The sequence below is a fragment of the Pteropus alecto genome, unplaced genomic scaffold, assembly GCF_000325575.1.
Source record: "Pteropus alecto unplaced genomic scaffold, ASM32557v1 scaffold339, whole genome shotgun sequence".
NCBI lineage: Eukaryota > Metazoa > Chordata > Mammalia > Chiroptera > Pteropodidae > Pteropus > Pteropus alecto.
In genome coordinates this window covers 501090-510891 of record NW_006442509.1, presented here as the reverse complement: position 1 = coordinate 510891, position 9802 = coordinate 501090, and the positions used below count along the sequence as shown (strand labels likewise).

At 57.0% G+C, this 9802-nt stretch overlaps 2 protein-coding genes across 2 annotated transcripts in view; one reads left to right on the top strand and one right to left on the bottom strand.

Annotated features, from left to right (window-relative positions):
• Positions 1–220, bottom strand: part of LOC102878112 (keratin-associated protein 10-12-like) — a 14612-nt gene extending 14392 nt beyond the window's left edge. Inside the window, 1 exon segment of the mRNA XM_015597628.1 lies at positions 75–220. Within this exon segment, the coding sequence (XP_015453114.1) occupies positions 75–220 (146 nt within the window).
• A 4229-nt stretch (positions 221–4449) lies between these two features.
• Positions 4450–9802, top strand: part of TSPEAR (thrombospondin type laminin G domain and EAR repeats) — a 41322-nt gene continuing 35969 nt past the window's right edge. The window contains exon 1 of the mRNA XM_015597636.2: positions 4450–4591. Coding sequence (XP_015453122.1) covers positions 4493–4591 — 99 coding nt within the window. The 5' untranslated portion in view covers positions 4450–4492. The remainder of the gene's footprint in view (positions 4592–9802) is intronic.

Here is a 9802-nt window from a genome sequence, read left to right as displayed (position 1 = left end):
TGAGGCGGAGGGGCTGGCAGCAGCAGCTAGGGACACAGGAGGTAGGCTGGCAGCAGGAGGGGGCACAGCAAGACGGGGCACAGCAGGAGGGCTCGCAGCAGCTCTCTGGGCACTCGTCCACCTGCCAGGAGTCAGTGCAAGAGTCGCAGGCACCGGGCAGGCAGACGCGGCTGCCGTAACTGAGGTCATCTGAGCAGATGGACAGAGTGGAGGCGGCCATGGCGGGTCGTGGGGCTGGAGGTGAGCTGGGATAGGGAGTGAGTGTGTGAGTGTGAGTGAGTGTGTGTGTGAGTGTGTGAGGAGCCTGGGCTGTTGGCTTTTATACCCCGGCCAGGCGAGTGCTGGCCCAGCATGGGCGCACACGCCCCTTCCTTGCTGCCAGAGGCGCGGGCTCCGGGCCACGCGCAGCAGGTGGTTTAGCCCGAGGGGCCATTGCTCAGCTCACCACACTCTTAAAGTTGGCTCAAGCGTCTTTCCCTGTTGTGTTCCCAGGAGGAAAACTCGGCGTGAGTGCAGGTTGTCTCGGTCGGGCGCGGGCAGACGGGCGCGCGTGGGGCTCGGGTCCTGGCCCCTGGCGGGTCACGTGCCTGGCGGCTGGAGGTTCCTTGCATTTCGCTGACTCCCGTGGACGGGAGCGTTTTCCTGGAGGTTCTCAGGGGTTCCCCATGTCTCCTAGGCCCTTGTCAGTGCCGAGCGTGGCAAACGCCTGTCCCGTCCTGTCCTGTGACCATCAGCACCCCCGAGCTGCCCTTCCCGAGGGGACAGTCCCGTTTTGACGTGAGCAAATGTACCAACGCTCCATGTCCCTTGAGGCTGTCAGACCCTCCGTGACGGAGGTCACGCACGGCCCCTAACACTGCCTCTGGCTGGGGGGTTTCACCTCTCCCCCCCGCCCCCCGGACCTGGCGGCGGTGCGTGCTGTTTGGGGAGGAGTTTGAACTGCCGATGCCCCTCAGAGGCCGGCTTTCCTGTCCCCACGCACCCGCCGCCCGTCCCTGCTCCCCTGCATGCGTCACTCGGCTCACCTGCAGGACCCTCGAGCTCCGGGGTCGGCCTCCTCGCCGCTCCTCCTGCCTCGTCCTGGGCCCAGACTGCACCATTCTGTCGTTCTGACTGCGGGGTCTGTGCCACGGTCCCCTCGGGCAGCCCTCTACCACCCTAACCTAACCTTCCGGAGAGAAACTGCTCCTGGTCCCTGGGCAGAGTTTAAATCAACGCAATCCACATGATGGGCCCCCCAGTCCTCCCTCCCCGCCCAACCCCGTGGAGGGACCCTCTGAAGCACGGCCGGGCGCCCCCTGGCCGAGGGGCCTGCGGCTCCCCTTGTGCCCCCAGTGAAGGCAGCCAGCCCCTCCCGGAAGCCACAGTCGTCACGGCTGCACGCAGACGGACCCCCTCCCCAGGGAACAGATCTGGGTGCACAAAGCCTGGCTCCTGACTGAAAGCCCACATGTGACCTGTCAGACCCGGCTACCGGCGGTCACAAACGCTTCGGCCTCCTGCCACACACCAGGCTTGGGGTGCAGCTGGGGCACTGCTCACCCCCCACCCCCGCCGGCCACATCCGTGTCCCTGGCCCAGCGCCTCCCTACGGGACCTCGAAGGTGCTTCTCCGCCTCTGACGCTGACTCTTTCCACTCCCAGCCCTTCCTGCCCCCGCCCCCCGCCGTCCAACCTGCAGGGGGCTCTGTCCTAGGCTCCCTCACACGACACCCTCCGTGTCCCTCCGTGAGGCCACTGGGGGCCAGGGCCTCCTCTGCTCCAGCCTCTGCTCATGCTGCTTCGTAACGGCCACCGTCCCCGCTGCTCCTTCTGCTCCTTCTGTGGCCGGTGGGCGCCTCTGACGCCTGGTGGCTAAGCCCTTTCTCCAGCTCAGCCGGGCCTGACCGGGTGTCACCTCCTCCCGTTTTACGGTTGAGGAAACTGAGGCTCGGAGAGGTTCGGCGACCGTGGATCGTGGGCCTCGAGGCCGAGTTCGGTCAGTGTCTCTGTGGCCCTCTCTCCCTCTGCTGAATCGTAGGCACTGGACAGCGACGGCTGCTTATTTCTGAAGCTGCCGTTTCAAAAAGCCTTGGTGGCACCTGGGAAGACCACCCAGACGAGAGACGCCAAGGCATTGACCCAGGGCCGGAGCGGGTCGGCCGGCAGCCCTGGCTGGGGCAGAGGCTCCGACAGGCGGGAGAGGCTCCGTTTGAGCGGGAAGGGGGGCTCCGTGAGCCCCAGGGAGGCCGCACAGTGGGGAGGCTGGAGGCAGGTCACCGGGTCGGGGCTCCTGTGTGACCGCTCAGGGGAGCACGGCTGGCTTTTCTGGCTCAGTCTGAACTGGAAGTGGGGGTGAAGTCGGGGGAGCTGGCAGTCCTGGGCCACGCACGTCCTGGCCGTTCTGGGTCGATGGCTGCGGAGGCCTGGCCGGCTCTCTAGCCCTGCGTGTGTGGCTCGGCCACTGTCCGGTCGACCCGGCTCTCAGGGTGGATGCAGCAAGTGGACACGTCAAAGCGACTGGAATCACGTGGCAGAACGTCGTCCCCCGCGTGTCCGACTGTCCTCCGGGCCTCGTACACGCAGCCCCGGCGGGAGCTGCTCCAGGAGTGAATCCTCGGCCCCTGTTAACCCTGCAAACCCTCCCACGTGCACGCGGCCCAGGCAGAGGCAGACGCGGTGTGCGGCCCAAGTGCCATTTTAATCAAACAACGTGGGAGAGGCTCCCACTGGGATGAGCTGAATTCGGGGTCCCCCTCACTGTTCACGGGCCCGAACTCCCCATGCCTGGGGCTTGGCCAGGCCAAGGCACGTTCTGGAAGCTGGGCAGCTTGGCTGGAGGAGGACCCGCGTTTCCGGAAGGAGGAGCTGGACCCTGGTGGGGACACGGCTGAGACCGGGAGGTGGCACTGGGCTCCGCTGTCTCACGGCCTTTGGGGAGGGATTTAGGGGCACAGTGTTTACTCAGAGCCCCAAGCTCCCCAGGGACCCCAATGGGCACGACCCCAGGGGGTGTGGAATCTGACCCCCATGCCCACAGCAGGCCGAAGCTGGGGTCAAGGTCAGGCTCCTGGAGCGCAGACCCCTCCCCTGCCTCAGATGCCGACTCTGTCCGGGACCCCCGCTCCCGACACGGCTGCCCCCAGGGTGACCCTGCCCTTGACATTCGGACACGTTAGAGGACGGGGCGCCGTCGTGTCCCACTCATCCCCCCCGCTCTGTGGGCAGCTTGTTTCACAGCCCGGGAAAGGACGTGTCCCCTCACGCCCCACTGTTTTGGTGCCCACAACATAAACTATGAAGAAACGATCCTCGCATCACAGGGCGGGCTTGTGGCCCTGTCCTACGCCGTCCCCAGAGGTCACGCCGAGGCGTCGCTCAGACCCGCACACCGTGGGTCCCACGGACCCCTCTCCAGCAGCGACTGTCCCCTCTGTCCTCCCTGACTTTGCTTCCTGCAATAATGGAGTGTTGGCCGTTGTCCTCGTGTGGTCCCTCTTCAGGCTGGAAGTGACCCCAAGACTCCCCACAGCCCATCGGGGCCACAGCCTTTGCCACTTCAAGGAAAATCACTGGTTCGACCCTAAGCGAAGGTGTCCTGGGGGCTTCTGGATCATTCTGTGGGCTGCTGTGGGCTGCAGGGACATGCGTCTGCCTGAGGTCTGATGCAACGTGACTGCAGCTGGGGGCCGTGTGCCTCAGGCCCCAGTGTGGGGATAGGGAGCTGTCCCCTCTGACTGGTCACTTGTGCCCTTGCCCACCTTCACAGGCGAGAGGCCTTAGGACGGTTTCACGGGGCAGGGACCTCATCACACCCTTGTGACAACAGCCTGGGCTGGGCGTTGGCGAAGTAGACTCAGATGGCCTGCGGGGAGCACCTGGAAACTAGCAGATGCCCCCAGATATTAGCCGTCTGTCACTGCCAGCACGGAGTGGTGTCGGTCCCAGCACAGACGGGAAGGGGGCCTGGTCCACGGAGCGCCGTGAGGACGGAGCCAGCCGAAGTCTGTAACCGCCAGACGGCGCCTGGCACGGCTCCTCGCTCGCTCGGTCTCAGCTGCGGGGACCACCGTCGCGTCCGGGCGTCTGGTTGGCGATGGCGGCTCTGCTGGACGCTCAGGGGACGCCATGCGTGAGCCTGTCTCCGCGGGGGCTGCACGCTCCCTGGGGCCGGGGCTGGGACTGGTCCTGCCCAGCGCTCCCAGCAGCATGCCTGGTTGTGCGGGTGGCCGGGAGAGGTCACGGGCAGGCCCGGGGGTGGTTGGCCGGGGACAGTCGTGACACCAGCCCGTAGGGCTCCTGCGAGGAGTCCGCCCCGGGCTGAGAGCTGTGTCCACCGCCCCGGGTGCCCGCGGGGCCCTGGCGTAACCGCTGTGATTTCTCTGACGCAGACCTGCGGCCCCTGGACATCCTGGCAGAGGCGGTCCCTCCGGACGGCGCGGCGCGTGGGATCCGCGTGACGCGGGTTCAAGGCGCCCTGGGCCTGCAGCTCTCGGCCGCCGCCCCGCACGCCATGAGCTTCCCCGCGTCGAGGATTTTCGTCAGATGCGACGTCTTCCCTGAAGAATTTTCCATCGTCGTAACCCTGAAAGCTCCCAGTCTTCCCCCAAAGGTCAGTGACCCTTCTGACCTCCGTGGCCAATGTCCTCGGGGCCAGAGCGTGCAGACCGACTGGGTGGGCGAGGTCTCCTTGACCTTTGGGGTCCGCAGAGGCGGCCTCGATGGGCGGCGAGGTCCCCGTCACCGTGCGTGTGCAGGCAGGGCCTGTGTGGCCGTGTGCTCGGGGTTCGTTCTGGCAGTTTCTGGCGTGCTGGCGGGTCGGAGGCCGGGACGGGGCTTGGAGCTTTTACTGGGACGGCCTTTAGCAGGAAAGGTCCGGCGGCCCGAGTGCGGAGCAACGACTCCTTTACCTGCCGCACGTGGGTCCGCCTGGCCCGGACGTCCCCTGGGAACGGAGTCACGCAGGGCGTGGCCTCCACGCAGCCCGAGTCCGGGGTGCGCGTGTGGCAGAGCACCCCAGCGCTTCGTGCCCCGCGTGGGCCGCCGCGCGTCGGGCTGTAGGCACTGGCCGCGGTTCCTTTACCCTCCCCGGCTGATGGGCCGTTTCCAGCCGTCGGCCGCTGCGTCTAGCGTGGCCATCAGCACTCGTGGTCTCGTTGGCATTTGGCGTATGTGTTCGAGGCCTTCGGGTGAGGGATGGTGGCGACTCCCCGGTTCCCTTTCAGGAGCCGCCGCGGTCGTCCAAGCAGCTGCACGGCCTGACGTTCCCGCCAGCGGCCGCGGGTTGCGACTTCCCTGCGTCCTCGCCAACACTTGTCATCAACGGACTTTTCACTCCGGGCGCCCTCGTGGGCTTGGAGCGGCACCGCACCGGGGCTTTGGTCTGCGTTTCCCTGATGAATGACGATGTCGCGTACGTTTTCATGTGTGTATGGACCATTTACGTGTCTTCTTTGGAGCAATATCTATTCAAGTCCTTTGCCCAGTTTTTAACCGGATGAGTTCATGAGTTATAAGAATTCTTCATATTCTAGATTATGATCACGTGTGTGGTTTGCAAATATTTTCTCCCGTTCTGTGAGTGGTCTTTTCACTTTCTTGATAGTGTCTTTTGAAGCACAAAACCTTTTAACTTTAATGAAGTCAGATTTATCTTTTTTTTTTCCCCTTTTTTGCTTATACTTTTAGTGCCATGTCTTAGCATCCAGTGCCAAATCTGGGGTCGCGAAGATTTAGCCCAATATTTTCTCCTAAGAGTTTTCTAGCTTTAGCTCTCATATTAAGTCTTTGATTAATTCGGGTTAAGTTTTTGGATGTGGCAGAAGGGAGGGGTCATCCTTTTGCATGTGGATGCCCAGTTGTCCCAGAAGAGACTATTTTTTCCCATTGAATGTTTTTGGCACCTTGTCGAAATCCATAGCTGAATGGGTTTATTTCTGGACTGTCAATTCTATTCCACTGATAAACCAGTAAGTATTAATTTATCGTTTATCTCTATGCCAGTACCAGCCTGTCTTGATTACTGTAGCTTTGTGGTAAATGCTGAAATTGGGAAGTGCTTGCTCTTTTTCGAGATCGTTTTGACTATTCTGTGTTCCTCGTCTTTCCACGTGAATTCTAAAATCAACTGGTCAACCTTTGCTAGGACGTCAGCTTGGATTCTGAGGGATTCGATAGATATGCAGCCAGACAGGGCGAGTGTTGTCGTCTGAACAATATAAAGTCTTCTGATCTGTGACCATAGGAGGTTTTCCCACCTTAAAAACACCGGAAATGATGTTTCACAGCTTTCAGGGTATTAGTTTGGCAATTTTTTTGTTCTTTGGTATTTTCGTTCCCGAGTATTCGTTCATCTAATTCGTCCATATGTAATTATTCATAGTATTTCTCCATAATTCTTTTTTCTTTTTCGGCAAGGTTGTTAGCAATGCCCCCTCTTTGGTTTCTGATTCTGGTGATTTGGTTTTCTTTTTCGGCAAGGTTGTTAGCAATGCCCCCTTTGGTTTCTGATTCTGGTGATTTGAGTCTTCTCTCTCTCTCTCTCTCTCTTTTCGTGATTGATGTGACTAAAAGGTTGTCAATTTTGTTGATTTTTTTCCAAGAACCAGCTTTTGGTTTCGTTGATTTTTCGCGATTGGTTTTCTAGTCTCTATTTCCTTTCTTTCTGCTCTGATTTTTATCTAGCCTCCCTTCTGTTTGGTTTAGGCTTAGTTTTTCCTTCTTTCTTCCGTGTATTAAAGCGGAAGTTTCAGTTATTGATTTGAGACCTTTCTTCTTTCTCGATACAGGTGCTCAGAGCCGCAAATGTCTTGGTCCTATCTCAAAGTATTTTGTGATTTCTCTTTTGTTTTCTGCTTTGACTCTGGTTATTTTAGAAATGTGTAGTTTAAATTCCACATATTTACGAGTTTTCTCAGTTTTTTTCCTGTTATTCATTTCTAATTTCATTCTTTTGCAGTCAGGGAACATACTTTGTGTTATTTCTATCCTTATGTTTTTTTCTTTTTAAAAATGTATCGAGGTTTGTTTTATGTCCCAGCATTCGTTCTGTCCTGCAGAATATTCCATGTGCATTTCTGAAGAGATCCGCTGCTCCGGGCGGGGTGGTCTGTAGATGTCGTTTAGGTCCCGCTGGTTCACGGTGTCACCCGCGTCTTCCTCGTCGGCCTTCTGTCCAGCTGCTCTGTCCATTACTGAGGTGGGGATATTGAAGACTTCGACTAATATTTTTGAATTCTATACTTCTCCTTTCGTTTTTATCAGTTTTAGCTTCATGCGTTTTGCTGCTCTGTTGTTATTTACGTATATGTTTATAATTGTTACATATTCTTGACCTTTTTATCATTATAGAATGTCCCTCTTTATCTAACAATATTGTTTTAAAGTCTATTTTATCTGTTCGTGTGGACACTCCAGCTTTCTTGTGATTGTTGTTTGCAAAATATATTCTTTTCTTTCCTTTTATTTCAATCTGTTGGTATGTTTGAATCTCAAATGGGTCTCCCGTAGAGAGCATATGGTCGAATCTTGTTTTTTGTTTTTTTTTTTTAATCTGGTCTAATAATCTTCGCCTTATGATTGGATTGCTTAATTTATTCACATTTAAATTATTATAGATATATAGTGAATCTTCATTATTCACATATTTTGTACTCGCAAATTCACCTGCTTGCTTAAAGTGATGTGCGACCCCCAAAGTCAGCGCTCGTGCTTTCACAGTCATTTATGGGCGTGCCTAGAGCAGCCCAATGTTTGATGTCCCAGCGCGCGTGCGCGTTCTCGGCCGAGGCCGAATGAAGCACCGGTCCGCCGTCTAGTTTTGGCTCATACTACAGACAAGGGTTCTTTTCTACTGCTTAGTGCCGCATTTTCTACATTTTTGTGCTTTTATTGGTGATTTTCTTGTTTAAAATGGCCTCCTAAGTGCAAGAAGGCTGTGGTGTCCCTTACAGAGAAGACAAGAGTGTTAGACAAGCTTCACTCAGGCATGAGTTACGTTGCTGTGGGAGCGAGTTCGGTGTTAATGAATCAGCAATAAATATTGTGAAATTGTGTGTGTGTGTGTGTGTGCGCGCGCGTGTGTGTGCGCGCGCCTTCAGTTCTTGCTGATATTTGTCCTTGACTCGGTTTGTGACACAGGGCTCCGGAGTCCCTCGTAATTTCCTAAGTGATAGGAGCACCTGGAGTTCTAATGTTTGGTCTTTGACTCTGGTCTCAAATCCGTTGGCATTTCCTGGGTGACATGAGCATCTTTTGTTCTAACGAGGTGACTCTGGGTGGCTCCTGGGTCAGGGCTAGTCACCAGAAAGATGAGCCGTGTTAGGGGCTGGGAGCTCTCAGCCCCGCCCCCACCCTCCAGAGGGGAGCGGGCTTGGGGGTGGAGGTGTGGTGGATGGTGCCCACGAGAGGAAGCCCCATAACCGCCAGCAGTGTGGGAGTCAGGGAGCTTCCGGGCTGGTGGACACATCCGCACACTGAGAGAGCGATGCACCCCAGCCCCGCGGGACGGAGCTCCTGTGCTCAGGACCCTTCCGGGCCTCACGCTGTGAACCTCTTCACCTGGCTGTTTATCTGTATCTTTTCAACTGTCCTTGGCAATCAACGAGCAACAGCCATGACATTGTTCTCCTGGGTTCTGTGAGCCCCTCTAGCGAGTCATTCATTGAACTGAGGAGGTGGTGGTGGGAATCTCTCTGATTTGTGGCCAAGCCGGACAGAAGCTGTGGGCGACCTGGACACCTGCGACTCGCGAATGGCATATGCAGCGGGGGGTGGGGGGCAGTCTCGTGGCACTGAGCTCTGGACTCTGGGTGATGTCGGAATAGAATCGCGTCGCACCGCAGGACGCCCGGCTTGTGCCGGAGAAGAGGTCGCGTGGGAGGAAACGTGCGGCTGGCGTCAGAACCAGTGTGCGGGAGGGGCGACGGCACAGGGCGGTTTTCCTGGACGCACAGGAAGCCAGGCGACCAGCCGAGCAGCTGGCGGGAACGAGGCCGCAGGCCGCAGGCACGAGCTCCGGTCTCCCCGGGAGCCGCGGTCACTGCGCGCGCAGCGGTCACGTGGCCCCGCGGACCGGCCGCCTCCCCTGCCTCGCGTGGCTCCTGGCCGTGTCCCCTCGTCCTCTTCCACGGCTTTCTTTTGCACTTAGTGGGTATTTTCCAACGTAGCATTTTGATTTCTTTGCTGATTTTTCACTATATCTTAAAAACTCTTCCTTAGTGTCGCTCTAGGGCCGAGCGTATTTCAACCTATCGGCATCAGCTTCCGACTTAGCGTCGCTGTCCGGCGACCTGCGAAGACGCCGCTGCTTTTCCACATGGACCGTGTCCCTTCCTGCCCTTTCTCCGGGCTCACTGCGACGCGCACCTCTGTAGACATTTTAAAACCAGCAGTATACGGCCGTAATTATTACTTAATATACGTGTGTGACTTTTAAGACGTTTAGAGAAGTAAGGGAGCAAGTCCGTATGTTCAGCTTTTGGGATCCGAACCTTCTTTCTAACGTTTCCTGATCTCTTCGCTCTTTCCTGTGGATCTGAGTTACCATGTGGGGTCATTGTTCTTGCTCCGTACAGCTTTGCTCCGTGTACGTCCTGTGTGCCGATGTCAGCAAACACATTGCATTTTTATATACTGTACGCCCAACGATATGTTATGTGTGTGTGTGTGTGTGCGTGTGTGTGTGCGTGTGCACACATATATGTATGTAGTTTTGTGTAACTGCTTTTAAATCGGTTACTAGAAGAACAGATGAAAATGCGCATTTGTGTTGTCTTTTGTAATCACACAGTCACCTTTACTGGTGCTCCCTGTTCTACCCGGT